The sequence below is a fragment of the Hippocampus bargibanti genome, linkage group LG04 (genome assembly GCF_051943395.1).
Source record: "Hippocampus bargibanti isolate YZ-2025 linkage group LG04, ASM5194339v1, whole genome shotgun sequence".
Classification (NCBI taxonomy): Eukaryota; Metazoa; Chordata; class Actinopteri; order Syngnathiformes; family Syngnathidae; genus Hippocampus; species Hippocampus bargibanti.
In genome coordinates, this window is record NC_142737.1 from 5,528,202 (window position 1) to 5,549,491 (window position 21,290).

The 21,290-nt window shown below is 40.8% G+C and overlaps 1 protein-coding gene across 4 annotated transcripts in view; it reads left to right on the forward strand.

The window, feature by feature from the left end:
• The window catches only part of arb2a (ARB2 cotranscriptional regulator A), a 174,067-nt gene that overhangs the window by 13,668 nt on the left and 139,109 nt on the right, over window positions 1-21,290 (forward strand). For all 4 annotated transcript variants that reach the window (XM_088993711.1, XM_088993715.1, XM_088993712.1 and 1 more), the window contains exons 5-6: window positions 7,931-7,996; window positions 9,350-9,541. In XM_088993711.1, the coding sequence (XP_088849837.1) occupies window positions 7,931-7,996; window positions 9,350-9,541 (258 nt within the window). The remainder of the gene's footprint in view (window positions 1-7,930; window positions 7,997-9,349; window positions 9,542-21,290) is intronic.

Below are 21,290 nucleotides of genomic sequence, written 5' to 3' on the forward strand. Positions count from 1 at the left end.
GCCTGCATCTTTTGCTGTTGCAATATCACAACTTCTATGATGTACATCTACAGAGATCTTTGAGACACTTTATGCAAAAAGATGTAAATTTTTTTGGATACTAGTGCAGTGTGTTCTACCGGAAACAAATTCCTTGTGTGTTCTACATACTTGACAGTAAATATGATTCTGATTCTGATTCCCCCAAGCAATCAACGACCATCACGGTAAATAAACGACTTTATTATACTGTACAGTTTATTTCTTTAATTACAATACATATTAGCATATTTGACAATAAAGCCGACTTTGACACTTGACTTTGAATACCATAGCAGATTTATTATACATAAAATAAGGTGTATTGTGTGTAGTTTTAAGCCTTATTTAGTTGAAAATTATGTTTTATGGGGACCTGGGAACGTATTATTCTCATTTTAATGGTTTCCTATGGGAATATCTTAGCGAAAGAACATAGATGGTTTGAAAGGGGGGTAAAAGAGGTGATTCTTATAAAACAACAAAATCCTTCATTAAACCGGTCTGGTGGTGTGAGGTTCAATTTGGATCGTTCATACAATAGCCTGCTCAGGCAAAACAGGTTAGGCAACTTTCGCAATGCTGATGAGGGTCGTTATGCTGATGAGGTGATACCGGGCGGAGTGGGGGAAATAGGCCAATCGTTAGTCAGGAATGTAGGAACAATCAGTGGGGCCACAGGGGGGGGTCCCGCGCCCCCCCCCAACCTGAGAGTAGGGACCTATCATAGCTGTGTCCGGCGCCACCAGGTCTGGACATTAGGGATATATAAATGGGGCCGATACGACCAGTCAGACTTTAGTTCGCTGACGAAGCCTCTTGGATAGGAGGCGAAACGTCCGAAACCTTCACTTTTGTACAGATGACGGCTGAAGAAACCTTCTCATCGATGGACCACTCCTGTACGACTGAGAGCTTACACAGACGTTTCCTATGGGAAATTAATGTGTGGAATACACACTTTTCGCCGTACACTTTCTGGGAACCAATTAAGTTCGTAAGCCAAGGTATCACTGTCATAATAATAAAATATGAACCAAGCTCATCTGAACACCTGGAAAGTCTTGGAAAAAAATGGTTGCGGGGCAAGGTACATTTGATTGGAAAGAGAAAGGAATCGTACAAAGGGTGTGAGAGAAGGGAGGTGTCAACGCCTGGCCGTGGCAGAGTTGGCATCTGTCGCCCGCGCCGTCGCCCACGGTGGCATTCGCTACTTTACTTTGAATTAGCCCGCTGCTGGCTTCTCAGTTAACACCTGAGGAGGTCATTATGAGACTATTAGGGGAAGAGGAGTGGGAGCGAGAAAAGGGAATATCTTATACCGTCGAGTGTAAACAGTCTGTCAGTCTAATAACTTTCACTCCCTCTGGAGATCCCTCGTTCCTTAGACAGAATGACAGAGACCTCCTGGGAATATTGCCCCAGCTTCTCTCTCTCTTTCGATCATTTCTCATTGTTTCCTGCACGGATTGACAGATCACAAATTCACAACACTAAGCCCCGTTTTAATGCCCTTTTCTGTTGATACACAAGCCTGACTTAGAATAAACAAGCTTTCTCCATTGCCTAATGCTCTCTTTCGTTCTTGCAGTCTCTATTCCTGAGTCTGCTTTGTTGTTGCCACTGCATTGTTTGGGGGATTTTTGATTCATTTACTTTTTCTCCCATTTTCTTCTGTAATGCAGCACAGAGCACCTGCGCGTAATCCATTTTTATAAATGGCTATTTTGCCTTGTCTTTCTCAACAGTTTGTTTAGCTAAGTGATAGCGCTGGATGGCCGAGATGAGATTTGCTGGTGCTCTGATACATACTATCGAGAAATGTGCGTTGCTACGATTGTTGAACGCACGCTCAATGCACTTTTTGTTGCATTACTGTCCATAGATAAAAAGGTTTCTTCAGCCGTCATCTGTACTTCTTTGAAGGTATCGGACGTTTCGCTTCTTATCCAAGAAACTTCGTCAGCAAACAGACGTATTACTGTTCATCCGACGTAAAAGCTTGGCCAAAATAAACATGCCGATCAAACCTCTAAAGATGGAGGACACTGATTTTCTGTGGCGACCCCTTGAAGGGAAAAGCCGAAAGGAAAAGAAGAAGAAGAGTTCATTTATTTCATCGGTTTGATAGATGCAGATTATTTATTTATTTATTTTTTTGGTGATCAAAATCCCTCTTTTGGTCTTATGTTGTTTGGTAGAAAGAAAATTGTATTGAGAGATGTCATGAAAGCAAATAGTGCTGCCATACTTGAAATCCAATTATCAAGTCCAAGATGGCGCCCGGCCCGGGTAGGCGGCCGTCAGCAAGTGCTCTCATGATCCTTGCTTCTTTGTGGTTTTTGTGTTTTCTTTTGTCACCTTGTGTTGTTGTGTGACGTGTGTTTTTCAGCATTTTTGGCCATGACATTCATCAACGAGGAGTCTATGCTGTGAGACAATCTCTTTTCGTCAGTAGATGCTACAGCTTTGTGTTTGCTTTCAACATTTACATATATGTATATATACAGTAAAGTCTCGTTATATCGATATCGGATATATCGATAGTCCCGGTTATATCGATACTATTTCTATGCACGCACGGAGAAAATTACATGCAAACAGGATCAGATATATCGATAGTCCCGGTTATATCGATATTTTTTCGGACTCCCTTGAATATCGATATAACGAGACTTTACTGTACATATATACATATATACACACACACACCCACACACACACACACAGACAGGCACACACACACACACACATATATACGTATATTTATCCATCCTCGTCTCACCCCTCATGGGTGGTGTCTGTCCCCCATTTTAGCTCGGGTCCTCGGGCCAGGAAGCTTGAAGGTTCTGCGCAGTATCCGTGCTGTTCCCAGCACTGCGCTTTTCTGGACTGAGATATCCGATGTTGTTCCCGGGATGTGTTGCAACCACTCGTCGAGTTTAGCTATTAGCTAAAACACTTCTAAATGAAATGTATTATTATTATTTAGCTTGGAGCTCATTTCACCATGACGTCACTGATCCACTGGTGAAAACAACACTTTGATCCTCTTCTCTTTCATCGAGAGCTGCTTCATACAACAGAGGGTGCAGAAAAGTGTTTAAGATTGAATGACTGTGTCTTTGTGTTGTCATATTTCTTTTTTTTTGTTCTTTTGACTTCAAGCTGGTTCGAGAGTGGCTGCCTTTCCAGAAGCTCCTGTATTTTGTTTTTCAACTCCTTACTTTCCTCTTCCTTGTACAACTTTACTGCTGTAAAATGTAAATTTCTCCATGGCTAGACTTTTGAGTATGCTGCATGTTTCTATCACAATCAAATTCCGCCAATATAGCTAAAATATTCTGCGATTGTAAAGTGACCTTGAGAGTTTTGAAAGGCGCTTATAAATGATGTGTATTATTATTATTATAAAACATAAATATCATCACAGACAGCAACGGAAAATTGACCTAGCCGTTCCAATTCCTTTGCAAGGGACTGCCCACAAAACCGCTTTAAAACCTAATCCCGAATGATGTCCCAGACACGGATCACCTCCCTTTTTTTGCCTCAGGTGCGGTGAGGGAAGCCAGGCGTGACGGTTGTAATCACTCGGAAGATACACACTTTGTTGGACACACGATAGCGGACACGTGCGCTCTGAATGAGGGAGGTCTGTCTCCATCACTGCTGGGGAGTTTAACAATGTAACCACTTTTTGCAGTCTCCATCAGCATTCCTCATTAAGCCGTCAGCCTGCTGTTTTATAGCGAGATTGTTACGTGGATGAAGAATTTATATCACTGCATGGCCACTTCAAGGACTCTTATCAAGGCCTTGAACTGTACAATGACTATTACCCCCCTCCCCCATCCTTCATTCACTCCCCTTCATCTGTGCCGCCTTCCATCGCTCCTCATGTCAGCTGTTGCTGGCATAGCTTTCTTCCTTCTGGGGATTCCCCCCACATCGCTCCCCTTTTATCGTCTCTTCCCCCTTCTTTCTTGATCCCCCCGTTTTTGTTTTCATCGCCGCGATGATTCCCTTGCGCAAATAAACCGCAATACACGGGAGATGACCTCATGGGTAGCAGGGCAAAACGCCGGTTTGCACCCAATCACTGGCAGATGCCCTGTCGGGTTGCAGCTTCAATGTTCAAAATCAGAGACGTTTGAGTCTCGTTGACTCACCGCTGATCGCCAGAGGAAGCATAATATTAATATTACTACTACTAATACTAATAATAATAATTATTATTATTAGGTTAGTAAATTAGAGTAATAATTACGATAATAATTATAAAAATAAAATAAATAATAATAATTAATAATTATAACAATTATGAGAATAAATCAGGATAATACATGATCATAGTAATTATGATAATAATTATGTTAAATAATAATAATAATAAATAATAATAATAATAATAATACATTTCATTTATACGCGCCTTTCAAAACTCTCAAGGACACATGATATAATAATAAGAATTAACTATGATAATTAATTCGGATAATAAATTAGGATAATAATTATTGTAATAATTACAATAATAATTATAATAATTACGATAATAATTAACGTCTGTGTAAGCTCTCAGTCGTACAGGAGTGGTCCATCGATGAGAAGGTTTCTTCAGCCGTCATCTGTACAAATACCTATCATACTACCTATGCTACATGCTATCATAGCTGTGTCCGGCGCCGCCATGGCTGGACATTAGGGATATATAAATAGGGCCGATACGACCAGTCAGACTTTAGTTCGCTGACGAAGCCTCTTGGATAGGAGGCGGAACGTCCGAAACCTTCAAATTTGTACAGATGACGGCTGAAGAAACCTTCTCATCGATAATAATTAACACAATAATTATTATAACAATAATTAGAATAATAATAATTCTGACAGTAACATTATTCTTCTTATTATTATTATTATTATTATATTTTTTTTTTTACAATAACAAATTACAAAAATATAGAGTACATTTTATTCATAGTCACCTTTCACAAGGACACTTGACAGTCACAGGATAAGAACTATTTTATTTCCTGCGGGTCGACATTTCTTAAAACAAACAGAACAGTCACGATATTGTCATATACACACGTCGGTTCATGGAAGTAGGTGCACAATTTAATCCTATACACAAGCCTTGTCAATAATTCTCATCGTATAGGGATGTGTAACTTTAACGTCAATGTCATTGATTTCAATCCATGCAAGTGTCTTCTCTCGTACTCACGAGTTACCGAGACAGTCCCCAGAATTCCCCTAAAACATGTTCATGGGTGTATAATTGGTGCCAATAACACTGATATTGAGTCTCTAAAATTCGTCCATCCTACCATTTTTCAGATTTGCTTTATCCTCACAAGGGTCGCAGGGCGTGCTGGAGCCTTTACTGGCTGACTTCGGACAATAGGCGGGGGACACCCTGAACTGGTTGTCAACCAATCAACGGGCACATACTAACAACCGTCCGTCCATGCTCACATTGACATCTTAGGACAATTTCGAATGTTCAATGAGTCTCCCATCCGTATTTTGGGAATATCGTCGGAAACCAGAATAACCGGAGAAAACCCACGCAGGCACAGGGAGAGCATTCAAACTCCACACATCAAATCTTGACCTGGAATCAAACCAGGTAACACTGCACGTGTAAACCAGTGATCTACCATTTCAGTTTATTTTCCACACAAAACACACATAAAGTAAACATACATCATTGCACACAGTCAGTATTAAATGCTAATCGTTCAATTGAATTTGCTATATATCCATATGTTAACATACATTCATACTGTATTCTTCCTTTCTCGATCTATTTCGTTTTCTTTATGAGTGGCTGCTCAGCCACCTGAGACATCCGGACAAATAACGTATTGTATGGTGCAGATGAAATTTCCTGCAGTGCTTATTGATGTTATTGTAAAGCAGCATACCGCAGCCCGAAATCAGTTCGTCTGACATTTTAGTGAATTAGCTGATGGAGACTCGGTGGGTTGGGAGTGCTGAGATGTGCTTGTTTTGCCTTTGCTTGCTGTTTTTCACGATAGGGTCAAATAGTCGATCGATCGTCTCATTTGGTGGCCTTTGATTGGCTATCATAAGGCTAATATGTGTCTGGCGCGGATATTATTTGCGCCTGCTCTTCATAAGCAGTAAATCAAGTTAGCATCGAGCTTGTGTCTGAACGAAAGAGAATGGCGCTTTTGGGATTCAGGAGAGTAATCAAAGGTATTATTGTGATCTTCCCCTTTTAATGCCGCCTTAAACATGGTGGAATTATAGCGCATACATTCTTGAAAGCTCAACTGATCAGCGGCATGAAATTGTTCCATACAAGAACTGAAGAAGAAGTCGTGCGCTATTCTCGAACCTGAACGCACCCCAAGTCTTGGATGACAAATAAACAGAGCAGAGTAGACGTGCATACGGCTGGTAGTTTCTTCAATTTATTCATAGTAACGCACCACATTTGAACTGAGGCTGAACACGAGCCTGTGGTGTTTATTTTCCGGTCCCATAATAGTAAAATTATCAGCAAAAAGCTCCAAGTAGGCGATCGACGTGTGCATTCAATGAGAAGGGGTATGGAAAGTAGTGCCGCGCTGTTCGGTCGTGCTTCTGCCGAAGATCACTTTCGCCAGATCCGAAGGTCGTGTGCTTGATGGACCGGCCGTGGTGGGTGTGTATTATGAAAATAGTACGTATTATAAGGCTTAATTTTCATAAATTTGACGTTCGTATGATGAAAAGTTCGTATTATAAGGCGTTCGTAAATTGAGGTCTCAGTGTGTATATATATATATATATATATATTCATAAAAATATATATATATATATATATATATATATAGTATATATAACCGGGACTATATATATATATATATAATCATATATATATACAAATTCACTGCCAAAACAAATTGACCAAAACAAATTCACTGCCAGACGTACAAAAATGTGTCCACTCCAGTGCCAGGGTTTTGGTCATTGTCGCTTAAATTCCAGGACCGACAGAATATTGACTTTTGGGACTACATAAACATTCAATGCAGCATACGAAACTTTTGTCTCTCTTATTTCGGCAGATAAAAAGATTACATTCCTACATTATATGGGTCCGGAGCTATATGAACTTGAAATGAGGGTGGCTGTCCAAAATACAGTGAAATACATAAATATTGGTCTATATAGCGCTCTAACAACAGCTGAAGCTGGAACAAAGTGCTAATGAAAATACAGATGGAAATGCTGCCCCCTTGTGGAAGAGAAAAAACTTTGCCAAAGGTCTGTCCACCGCATTATCGGCGCCCAATCAACAACAACAAAAAAAAAAACCGAACAAATTCGGAAATATCGCTCTGTCATATTTTCAATTCATGAATAAATTTGGAAATGGCAGTAATGTGTTAAAAAATACATAATTAAAATTACCCAGTATATATTAAAATATATATTTAAAAACGTTTTTTTCAATCATTTTAGCACTCTTTAGCAAGCTGTGGAGCCACCACGAGACTCTTGTTTCCCCATCAGGCCGATACTACAAAACCAAGCTAAGCAAGACAGTGGAAAAAAAAGACAAATTGAATAGAAAGTTGTTAACGTCACCGAAGCATGAAAACCGTGTCCTGGGGTGGGAATAACTCGTATACAAGGTTCTTTAGTGCTGTGGCTGCAGGGATAAACATAACTTACATCAGCCCTTTTTCTGGACTGGAGATTTCCTACTTACAAACCTCAAACCTCTCAAGTACAACGGCCATAATGGAAATAGAGGTTTGCAAAATTGTATTTTGTATTTTAATACCTGGGCTACTAGTAAAATTATTTAGTTTCTATGATCGTAATTGGAATGAAGCCATTCAATTTTATTATTAATTTCACATCCTATTGTGCACTCTTCTCCTTCTAGATTGTCACTCGGCATGTTTATGAGCTGCTGGAGAAAAAGTGCAACATGACGAAAGCCATCCTACCAGTAAGTACTCTTAAGTGGAAGCAGTTTCTGTTATGCCTTTGAAGCGTAAAAGGACTATTAATTATGAAAAGTGACATCAATCATGTGATGGTTATATTGAGTTGAAAGAGAATGTGAAGGAAAAAAAAACAAAATGAGATTGTAAGGAGTAAGCTCTTTTGTTTTTGTCCATGTCTTTCTTACTTACTCACTATGCCCAAATCTTTTGTGTAAAAGTGTCTTCTCATCAAATTAACCGTTTTGTGAATGCGTCATTTCAAAGGCTGGTGTTGACGCTTAATCTGTTTCGCATTCATGTGCTCCGAAGGGGGACTTCCTACTAGCACGGTGGCCACATATTCTTTGACCAGATCATCCCAGCTCAGCGCTCTCACATTTTGTTGTCGAAAGAATATTTGCCTCTTTTGGAGCCTATAAATAGCTCTCCCCATATCTCTTTCTTTCTTTTCTGCATCTATAAAAGTTGCCATCATTTTTCAGGCTGCATTTATAGGCGTGTTAGCCCGAGCAGAGTTAGCAGCAGCGCTAACAGGGTAGATAAATCAACCGCTAGCAAGGGATTCAGCACCTTTCATAATCCACCCCCAACCCCTTCCCTCCCATACACATTTAATGGTTTATCTGCCTCGACTATTGATATCATTATTCCCTTGCAAAATGGCACTGTTGTTCTTTTTTTTTCCCCCTTCTACTTTTTCTTTCTTTGTGGCCCACCCGCCTGAGTGTATATGGCGTATGAATTTGTATGTTGGTGGTGGGTCCGTCCACCTGCGTTGCATTGAACTTGTGACCAGCGATTTTAAGAAGATTAACTGAAGCCAAGTGTAGTGAGAGGGAATGAGGGAGCACCGGAGAATAAAAGGGCAAGATTTTCTCTCTCACTCAGTTGTCTTTGTCTGCTTGGATTAAGTTCTTGCAGCTGCCACCCATGGCTTTTATGGATGGCGTTTGTGTCCTTGTCTCCGAGGGAGTGCATGCACACAGTCACTTATCCTTTTTTTTCTGTCCGTATCACTTTCTGTCAGAGTTTTAATCACTCCGAGGCTGTTTGCTTGTCATGATTAGCGCGATGACGCATGTTAGCGCTCTAATGCATAAAATCCTTCGGAGGTGAAGGCTGTTGCTTTGTCAACGATCCGCCACACTTATCACCGTCACATTTGAAGCTTTGAATATTGAATCACAACCTGACCTCCTGGAATGCAGTGAAACGTGATGATATTTGAAACCCTGGTGCAGATACTAAATGTGATATGCTAAACTGGAGAAGAGATTTCCTGACCGGTGAGCTTTTTGGGCTGTGAGTCAAACACCAAACAGAATTAATCACCCATTTTCGTGTTGTCACAACAGGTAGATGCCACTGTGGATGAGCCCACTAGTTTTATTTATCTGAGCCCAGACGCCTTATCCAATCCATCCAAGCTACTGGTGCTGATCCAGGGCAGTGGTGTGGTGCGGGCCGGTCAGTGGGCCCGTAGACTCATCATCAACCAAGACTTGGACTCTGGAACTCAAATACCCTTCATCACCAGAGCAATGGAGGTAGGTGCTTGTTATTATTATTTTTGTGTTTGTCTTCTATTGCATTGCATTGCTAGCATTGACTATGTCGGCATATTCTGTCGGTTTCCAAATGCAAAGCATGTACTTCAAGTCCTGTCAAGGTTGTTGCCACCTTGGATCGTAAAAAAAATGTGACACTGTTAAAAGCGTTGTGTTATTGGTGTTTTTTTAAATGTATCTAGCTAGCTAGCTATCTATATATCTATCTATCTAGTTGTATAGCTATCTAGCTAATTAGCTACCTAGCTATCTCTCTATCTAGCTACAGTATCTATCTAGCCATCGAGCTATCTATCTGGCTATCTATCTGTCTAGCTATCTTGCTATCTAGTTATCTCGCTATCTAGTTATCTAGCTAGCGTATTTATTAATGCATTTATTTATGTATTTAGTTGGCTAGCTAGTTGGTTGGGTAGTTAGTTGTTAGCCGGTTGCTAGTTAGTTAGCTAGTTAGTTAGTTAGTTAGTTAGTTAATTAGTTAGTTAGTTAGTTAGTTAGTTAGTTAGTTAGTTAGTTAGTAGGTTGGTTGGTTTTGGGAACACGACTATACTCATTTACACAGAGCTTGAACTGTCTGTCTATTCCCGATGCCAGATCTGTAAATGCATGTTTGGTTGTGGTGGAAGAAGACTGGAATGAACAGAACATAATTTGTAATCCGAACCGTCCAAAAAATAAAATAAAATAAAACATGGACAATGGTCCGTCAGATACATCTACGTATACTTGTAAGAAGGAATAAGACATTTCTTGTTTTCATCTCCTATGTATGTCATGTCAATTCGGACATGTGTTTATGTGTGTTAAAACAAGCAAAAGGGACCTCTGCCTCTCTCTTATTATTTCCATCCCCACCTCTGTGCTCATTTGTCAAGCCCGGCCAACCCCTACCTGTGTAATTTCATCGGCATGCTGTTCAAATTGACTTAGGGGAGGGATCCTGTTCCCTGCGTGTCCCTCCAAAGCGCCCATCTGAATGCCATAAAGACATTGACTGCTGCGTAAAGCCCCTTTCCTGCTGTGTACATCTTCAGGACATGTTTGTCTTGCGTGCCTGCAAGTTATGTTAACCGATGATTCAGCGATCCAGAGACTGTCTTTGAAATGTGTTTACCCGAGCTGCGATTGCAGCGGAACCCAACCTGACAGGCGAGTTATAGAGAACATGGTAGCTAGCGCCGGTCTTGCTCGTTCATCATCGTAAACAAGGAATCCTGTTGGTACACTCTGACAAATCATCATCCAGGCGTTTACCACAGACGAGCCTCGTACTGAAGCATGCGCCGGGTAGACCGCCATGTACACTTGTTGTCGATTGGTGCTGTCTGCATCTATTAGGGACATGTTTGCGGCTCAGTCTGTCATGGCGTGAAATTTGTCAGAATGCCTTTTCCAAGTGAGAATTGGTGACATCGTTCTTTACCGTTTGAGGGAAAAATGTCAAGCTTCGTTTCTACCGAATACGCAGGTGTGCGATGTACGGCTAATGGAGTTTGTCCTTTCCACTTCTGTATCTTTAGAGTGTAGTCAGAGGCTGAGACTGATGCCTGTTGACGTTAGACGAAAGACGTGGGAGGATATAATTGGGACGGCGGTCCGCTCTGTCACTGGCTGACGTATGGTGACAGCCAATCGCACTTAAGACCACAGAAGCGTTTGATCTGAGCTGTGTGTGTTCTTCTTTTTTTTCTTCATCATTCAACTGCTGTGGAATAATTCATGATTAATAAGATTGTATTATATATCTCATGCATGGCCCTGTGTGAACACGGAAGTGGTCCGTAGCATTTTATCAAATGACAGGTAAGAAGAACTCAGTCCACTGAGTTTGGGCAAAGTGGTGCAGGGGGGAATATGATAAGGTGAAGGAGGGGGGTGGGTAGTAAGTTGGTGAGGATGCAGGTTTGATGATTGGCTTGAAGACAGCAGAGCAAGCTGAGGACGTGATGTGCCGAGACAGGATTGAAGAGAGTGAAACGAGAGGAAGGCGACTGCAAATAGGATGGGACAGGGAGAGAGGATAGATGTTGGTATATATACCGTGAGAGAGAGCGAGTAAGCAGAAGGCAAGCTTCTGACAGCTCCACTATGAGGAGAAGGCCTTCTCTAATGACAGCTTCATGATTTCAATTCTTGACAGTTGACGGGTTTGCTTGTTGCACCATGGCAGCCATATCATTACCTACTGGCCCTGCCGCTGCTCTACACCTTGAGACTGAGACACTGGGGAGAAAATCAATCAGAATAATCAAGAAAGAAATATTGAGAGGCAGCAGTTAGTCATTAGTTATCTCTCGTCTTTGTGTACACGATACAGTCGGTTGGAGTTGACCACCGTGTGCGGTAAATTGAGAGTAAAATGGTTATAATCGTATCGTAAAGAATATTGAGTTTTTGTACTGCATAAATAATCATAACAGCGTAAGAAACTTTAGATTCTCTTCTTTTATCAGACAAAAATAGTTAATTCCTCAGTTATATGGGTCTGGAATTATACGAGCTTGAAATGAGGGTAGCTGTACAAAAGGCAAATGCTGTCCTCTCCTGGACAGAAAAAAAAAACATTGCCATAGGTCTGACCAGCACTTTATCGGCACCCTCCTGGATGAAAAAAACAAAACCCGAACAAATTCGGAAAGGGCGTTCCACGTCATGTGTTCAATTCCTGAATACATTCAGAATGGGCAGTGGATGAGATCATATTACTTGATGTTTATCAGCAAGATGGCAAAAATCGTGAATGGGGGATTGGTTCTCAATCGACATTTGAGCATTGCTCGTCAATCTTGTGACCAATTGTTGTGTTGGCTGCTAAATGCTATTTAGGGATTACAGGTCAGATACGCTAACTCTTTTTCTGCTCATTTTCCAAACCTGAATAATTGTTTCCTAGAGTCTAGATCCCGGTATGATTTTCCTCCACTTTTGAAGGTCGAGAAAACCGAAAAAGTCCACTTGCCCTCAATTCAACCTTTGCCAAGTAAATTATAAATCTGAATGTGGTGGATCTGTGGCATTTCTCCACCCTGCTCCCACTCTCACTGGAGACCCCATGGTAATGTGAAAGGGGGTGTGGTGTTTTCAGCAGGGTGTCAAAAGCCTTTGGATTTGTATCTGCTCTTTTTCAATGAGAGGCTGAATGGAGTCAGTGAGGCAGACCGACTCAAACACTCACCCCCCCATCCCAAAAAAAATCCTCTTTTAAGTCCTGTCATGTGACCTCCGACCACCCCCTTGATCATTTTACCCCTATCAACCAGATGATGTCTTTTTTAACACCGCACCTTTCGCACCAGCATGCTATCACGGCCTTCTGCAACGAATGGATGCCCACCTCTCTATCCAATCACTATTCTTCTCCCCCACCCTTACCCCCTCGTTAGTTGCTCCATTTCCCCCCAAGCTGTGGTTTTGTATGTGTGCTACTAGAGGCGATGCGATAACATTGAATGTACAGTGTGTACAGCCCGTATCTCGTGGGTATCAGGTGGCTACAGAGGCCAGCAGGTATCATTCTATCCGACCGACTAGGTTTAGCCAGAGGACAATTTCACTGTCTGTATGTGTGTGTGTGTGTGTGTGTGTGTGTGTGTGTGTGTGTGTGTGTTGGGGTGGTTTTGAAATGCTGTTCTGACTTACTACAGCAACCAACACACACACACACGTGGCTGCGCATGTCCAGGTGGACAAGTCCCAGCACATCCCCACAGCTCAGATCAATGCACTTGACACCTTCAAAGGCGTTTGTGGGGCCTGGACTTGCTCTGGGGTTAAAACCTCTTTTAAATAGCCTCCCGAGGGGAAAGCGGCTGTCAATAACACACCATAATTACCGGGGCCAAGGCCGCCAAGGGCTTGGGCTGCACGGGCCAAATTAAAAATTGATCAGTGGGAGAGAAAACATTATTTTGTAATGGTATTCCTCGTCCTAACGGTGCTGACTGCTTCATATGTGAAATCTCATCAAATGGGAACCAAGCTAGATATCCCGAGACGTATTTATCTTTTTTCAGCCCACTCCCCGTGTCCAAATGAATACAATAAAAACATTGTCTCTGTTGTTAAAAAAACAACATTTGCATATTAAGTGTTTTCCAGCACGCGTGACAGCTTGTGTGCTTGTGCACTTGCAGTGCTAGTCGGGATGAGCGCGCAGCTGATTGTGCTTTTGTTTTCTGTACATCATCCCCGTTGCGTTTGTATGCGTTTAAACGTACACCTTGTAGCAGGCAGTTTATTGATTGTGGGAGTTTTCCTTGGCGGGCGAGCCTTTGTTTGACAGTCATAGGACGATATTAAGAAGATATGTACATCCCCAGGCTTCCTGCAGTATGGTCATGTTTAGAATCTTAACCGCAGTTTTTGCGATATTTTTGATGTGTTTTAAAAACATGCTGTTGGCATTTTGTAGTGGTTATTTCTGTCAATGTAGATTGGCCTCGTTTGGTTATTGTTTGCTTCTTACTGGGATTTCTCAAATGTCTGGCAAGCTTAAATTTACTTTTTGACTTTGTCAAAAGCACCCTGAGAATCTTATGTTTGAGACAAATAGACATTTGGTTTGTTTAAAATTGATAGCGCAGCATATAGTTTGCGTGTAATCAAAACAGGGTGTAAAATGTGTCATGCGGTTGTGAAAATGTCACATTTGGTGGCTGAGAAAAGGCTGTTCAGAACTCTCGTTTCGCAAATGTAAGTAGCGCTATCTTCCAATTTTGTTTCTGGAAGTTTCCGAAAATAATATGACAAGAGACTGCTAGCCTGTCATACTTGGCAGGTTTGAACGGGTGTGCCTGGTGGAGGGAAACGCCCTTCACTCCAGCTGGGACTGAAAACACAAAACAGACAGATCAGGCATTCGTTACCAGGTTAACTATTTGGAAATATTTCTCGCTTTTTAGTCAATTTCATGAAACCCTTGACCAAATTGCAGAATAATTTAAATAAGGGCTTTTAAACTACTTTTCTTGGGTGACCAATCCATTTAACTCATCTATTGCCAGACCGGTGCAAAAATATGTCCACTCCAGTGCCAGGTTTATTGTCATTGTCACCTGAATTCCAGGGCCCACAGAATATTGAGTTTTAGGGTTACATGAACATTAAATGCAGCGTAAGAAACTGTAGACGCTCTTCTTTCATCAGAAAGAAAGAGTTAATTCCTAAATTATATGGGTCTTGAGTTATGAGCTTGAAATGAGGGCGGCTGTCCAAAATACATTGCAATATTGGTTTGAATAGCGCTTTAACAACAGCTGAAGCTGGAACAAAGCGCTAACATGGAAAAAAGGGAAATGATGCCCCCTTTTGGAATGGAAAAAACATTGCTAGAGGTCATGGCCAGCGCATTATCGGCACCCAAGCATAAAAAACAAACCCCGAACAAATTTGGGAATGGCGCTCCTCGTCATATTTTCAATTCCCGAATAAATTTGTGAATGGCAGTGAATGATTTAAGTTTCATGTGTAAAAACACAAGAGCTTCAGAGTTTGCGGTGTTCAGCCTGCTCAAATATGGAGCCCTGGGGAGGAGGATGCTGTTCAACAGCACTTAAGAGAGGATAATTTGATCTAATCATGGAACATAATAATGTAGTACGTGTTTATTAACCCACATGATACTTTTTTCCCTCTTGAAACCAAAATAAAATCTATCAGTGTGTTTTCAGTGTGTGTGTAGTACGTGAAGTGGGTACTAGTAGGTCATTTGCAGCTGGAGGCAGTGTGTGTGTGTGTCCCAATGGGAAGGTCTTGTTTAGTCTTTCCTCCAGAGGCCCCCAGGCTGTGCGTGCTGGATGCCTCTTCGCTCTCTCCTTGGGAACGCTTGTCTACGGCCAACACGCTACCCCCCCCCCCAAAAAAAAAAAAAAGTACTCGCACATTAAAAATCCACCACAATCACTTGCACAATTTGTCAGCTTGTGCTGCCGCATGCGTACGTTTTGGTGTGTGTGTGTGTGTGTGCGCTTGGCTTCCTTGTAACGTTGACACGTATCTTCCATCACCGCAGGTTTGTAGAGGTTAAAAGCGCTTAGCTGTGGATGTTCCGGGGGGAAATTGAGTTTTGTGAGGAGCTAGTGGTGAGCAGATAGGTTACCCCCCTTGTGCATTTACACACACACACACACACACACACACACACACACACACACACACACACACACACACACACACACACACACACACACACACACACACCTACACAATCAGCCACTGAGCATCTCTGGGGTCAAAGTTGAACCCAGCTGTACACTCATGCTCTCGGACTGTGTGTGGCACACTTTGATCGATGAGCGGAAACTGCGTACTTAAATAGAGGTTACCAAGGTCCTGGAAGGGCACGTGAGGTTTTGAGGCAAACAACACAACAAATCTTTCTGTTAATAGTTTTAGTGTCAGCTCTTTGGTTAGAAATTAAAATGAATGAAAATGCTCTTAAGCGGGCTTTGTGTTTCCCGGGAAATCTTAAGGCATAGCGCTTGAGCGAGTTTCAATGTTTGGAGCAATTTCCAGCACTTTTGGACTCTGGATTATTTGTTTCATTTAGCAAAGGTGTTGTCTCTTGTACTGCACGGTAAGAAGGCAAATTTACGGGGCACGTTCTGATCCAACATTGGTTCTCTTAATACAAAGACAGGTTGCCATTCACAATCAAAAGCCAATTTCAGGAGTGATCATTTAGATAACGCCCCCCCAAAAAAAAAATCAAATAAAATTTGGGCTCCCTTCGTCACCAGTCACAAATGTTTGCTGCTCAGTGGATAGGGATTTTTTCCCAAAGAAAAATTGCACACTGACAAACTTCTTCTTTTCCTTTCGGCTTTTCCCTTCATGGGTTGCCACAGCGAATCAGTGTCCTCCATCTAATTGTGTGCAAGCCGTGCCAAAACTGTTTTTTGTTGTAGTTTTTTTGCCCCGTTTCAATGGATCTCGTGCTGCTCCTTAGGATATGCACCACGGTGACTGTAAACTGGCCATGAGAGTTTTGAAAATTGCTTATAAATGCATTGTATTATTATTATTATTATTATTATTATTAAATAACAGATCGATTTACAGGGAACCAGTCACGTTTTTTTTATGTATATTTATTGCACAAATATTTGTCATTCCTCACAGGATAAAGAATATACGCCTAGGAATATTGTTATTATTATTTTTTTTTATTATCTATCTACGTGGGCTGTATTATCCATTTTTTTTTTAAATGAGCCACTTTATGGCTTTTTTTTTAACAGTATGCAGGTAACACCCGACTTACCACCGAGTTCCGTTCCGACCAAACGGTCGTAAGTCAAAATGGTCGTAAGTCGAAATCCATTCAAAATGTTGAATAGATACTCATAGGCTAAATGACTCGAGAACTCCCCGTCTTAAAATGTTAAAAATAGGGTCTGGAGGTTGTGGTCGTAAGTACGGGTGGTCGTAAGTCGAGCCGGTCGTAAGCAAAATTGACCTTTTTAAAGCAAAGCTCTGTCACAGAATGTGATAAATTGTTGTTGTAATTCACGTTCATTTTTAATCTTACAGTAGACCTCAACCGGAAGTAAGAATTGCCTGACCCTGCTGTATTTAGGGGATATCCATTCATTGAAGCTTTGAAGACATTCAAGGGCAGACGTTTCCTTCAAAAACCCAATGTGTCAATCATCAAGTTTAAATGTGAGTTTTAACGTGTCACGTCAAGGATGAAAAGCAGTGAGCTTATTCATCAGGTGGATAAAAATGCATCTGTAACCTTTTAAAAACAAATCCTTTTTATTGTTTGTCTTACGCAGTAAAATCCTGACAAAAGTTTGACACTCTGCTCGATGCCAGCTCTTTCCCCGTGTAGCTTGTCATCTGCTCATTTACCTGATTCGCCGCCAAGCCGCGCATTTGGTCTGACTCCTTCCCCCTTTTGTCAGGTATGACGATGCCGCTGATAGGTGTTATTTTCCTGCCGTATGCTTACAGTTTATCCGTTAACCCTCTCAGGAGCAGGTGATGCCATGCCTGGCTGACTTGTTTGCGCTGATGTCAAGTTTTAGCGGTTAGCATGCAGTTACCATATGCCACTGTGTGGCTGTCGCCCCCGATGTCAGTCGAACCAATGTCATCTGTAGCTCTGAGCGCGCACACCAAGCCGACGTGAGCGCAGTGGCAAAATACACGGATTCATACAACCTTGCTAACAAACAAATGAAGAAATACATAAACGAATAAATACTTAAATGAATAATGAATGAATAAATGAATGAATGAATAAATAAACAATAAATACATAAATTAAATAAACAATAAATAAACATAAATAAAAACACTAATGAACAATAAATAAAAATACATAAATCAATGAATAAACTAATACATAAATAAATGAATAAACTAATGAATGAATGAATGAATGAATAAATAAACAAATAAATACATTCATCAATGAATAAACACTATAAATAAATGAATGAATAAATAAACATAAATAAAAACACTAATGAACAATAAATAAAAATACATAAATCAATGAATAAACTAATACATAAATAAATGAATAAACTAATGAATGAATGAATGAATGAATGAATGAATAAACAAATAAATACATTCATCAATGAATAAATGAATAAATGAATGAATACACTAATAAAAATATGTGAATGAATGAATGAATGAATGAATGAATGAATGACTAAATAAATACACACACAAATACATACGTATATAATTTTTATATATTTTGAAATTGCTTTCAATGTATAGTTCTATCTGCTATTTTATTATGTATCATTTTACTTATGGTTTTATTGTTATGTGCTTTGTTTTATTGTTTTTATTGTAAAGTGTCCTTGGGTGTTTTGAAAGGCGCTTGAAATAAAATGTATTATTATTTTTATTATATATATATATATGCATATATATATGCATATATAAATATATACATCAATAAATAAATAAATGAATAACTAAATAAATGAATAAATAAATAAAAATACATAGAAATGCATAAATAAATGAAGACATACATCATTGAATGAATAAATAAATAGATCATTAGATAAATAGATGAACAACAAGATGAATAGATAAATAGATGAATCGATAAATAATAAATAAATAATACAGCTGCAACAGAGCAAACACTAAACCCAAAGTAGCAATATTTTAGATTAGATTAGATGACCCTTTATTAGTCTCACACTGGAGAAATGTGCATTTCACAGCAGCAAAGTGATGAAAGGAAGAGGGAATGAAAAGAAGTAGAAAAATTAAATACATGAGCTGCTGTAAAGGCAGCCACTCTCACTTCGCCATCTTGAAGTCAAAAGAACAAAAAAAAAAAAGGAATAACCCAATTTTTCTTAACATTTTTCTCCCCTTTCTGTATTACTCTTAACTTGTTGGCCATTACTTTCTCCTGAATTTTTGCTCAGCGTTGTCAAAGGTAACTTGGCCCTACAGCTATCTGTTCATTTTGGCCTTGCTCAACACTCCCCCATCCATCTCTCTCTCTTTTTTCACTCTATCTCTTTCCCATCTGAATTCTTATTCTTTCATTTTTTTCTTCTCTCTCTAAGGTTCTCGTTTGTAGTTGGTCTCTCGGGCTGCTTCTTTGGCTAATCACCCAAAGGGCATCAACTAGCCAATGTAAGACAGATCAAGGATTCTTTCATTAGCCTTGAGTGAGAACAATATGTGTCCTGCAATGAACTTTGAGAAAGTTCTGATCGATTCAAGCAAAATTGGAGTGATGATGCCGGCGATAAAACATCAGAAGCCTCGAATATTGGTGGTTTCAAAGCTGAAGGCGCACCGGTGGAAAAACGTTCTACTTTTTGCTGCACATTTGATTCATCGTCATAATTTAGTTGGTTATATAAATATTCACTCCTTAAAGGACAACCGACGTCTCGGAGAAGTTGTGTCCATAATTTGTAAAATGACTACAAATGACTTCTACTGAGCGTATTTTACAAAGATTCCACCGCATATAGCGATATTTTACGTTTTAAGACTCGCGCTGAATATTCCGGAAGTCTTGTTTTTGAGTTGGTGACGAGTCCGTACGTGACGTCACTGAAGGGACGCCGCTGACCGAAAAAAGGACACATTGTAGCAGTCCTTCCATCACGTCAATATATTTTGTTGTACTTGTTTGGTCTGAAAACGTCATGTTGCACCAAAAAGAGCCAGAAGAGGGCGACCAAGCTCCATGTAAGGAATTTATCAGCCTGTGGAAACGGGCTGATTAAGTCCTCACACGGAGCTTGGTCGCCCTTTTGTGCCTCTTTTTTGGTGATGCTTTTCCTCCCAATGTTGCCTCAAAATGGCACAGAATAAATTCTTTAATCGATTGCAAACATGTATGCTTCCCTCTTCAGAACTATTTGAATCATATTCTTAACTGGATGTGTAACAAGAAAGCATATTCTCCGAATCTGAAGCCATTGTTTTTATTCTCCAGCAATGCAAGACGTCTTGGCGTGACATCACGAACTGGGGGCGGGACTTTCTGAAAAAGCCCAATTCGCAGCTCAATTTTTGGACACTTTATTGGTGTTTTGCATTTGAATAAAAATATCATACTCCGTGTTTTGGGTATTTTAGATGCTATAAAACGTTTTTCTGATGTCAGCTAGGAAACAAAAAAGTGACGTCGGTTGTCCTTTAATTCATGACTCTCAGTCAGCTGTCGACTGCGAAATATCATGCAAAGGCGTGGGGAGGGGTTGCGGGGTGAAAGAGTGAGGAGCAATGTCTCAGACCCAAAGCCGTGCTCTGGATGACTGCAGTGGCTTGTGGTGACCTAGTTGCAACCTCTTTGAAGTCCACAAGCTGATCTATCTCTCGCTCCACAGCCTGCAGAGAAGATCTGCAGCTTTATTATAGCAGCAATGGAAGAAAAAAAAGAACAGATGAATCCAATTGTGAGGGTCTTGAACGTGCCCTAAGCCTCCTTGGCCATCGCTGCATTTCAGTGTTTTGTGCCATTGTTCTCACTTTGCCAAGCATATCATTGTGATATTAGATACTGGATCTGTGTGTGTGTGTGTGTGTGTGTGTGTGTGTGTGTGTGTGTGTGTGTGTGTGTGTGTGTGTGTGTGTGTGTGTGTGTGTGTGTGTGTGTGTGTGTGCGCGTGTGTGTGTGTGTGTGTGTGTGTGTGTGTGTGTGTGCGTGCGTGCGTGTCTGGAACGCGTAGTCGTAATGTCAAGCCAAAACACAGCCTTTATCCTTCAGCCCGCCACACGAGACAGCGGTGCATTGTCAGGAGACCTGGCCTAGAAAAAAAACCTGATCTCTCCACATCCAGCCCCCCGTTTGCCCTCACCACGCTGCCAATGCTGCCGTCTTGACTCTGTGTATGTGCGCGTGTGTGTGTGTGCGTGTGAGTGCATGTGACCCATTTTAGTCACTGGTGTCGGCGGCATGCCCCTGGAGAGGGCCTGCATGTTAGTGCATAAAACCCTCACATGTGTTCTCTGTTTGATATCATATGTGGAAACCAAAACACTGGTTTTAACACACCCATATGTGTGTGTGAGTGTGTATGAAAAAATAAAACGTGTGTGTGCGTGCGTGTGTGCGTCCGTGTGTGTGTGTGTGTGTGTGTGTGTGTGTGTGTGTGTGTGTGTGTGTGTGTGTGTGTGTGTGTGTGTGTGTGTGTGTGTGTGTGTGTGTGTGTTTGGCAAATTCATTCAGTTATTAGCCGCCGGGTTGACAATCTGAAAATATATTCTAAAAAAATGTTTT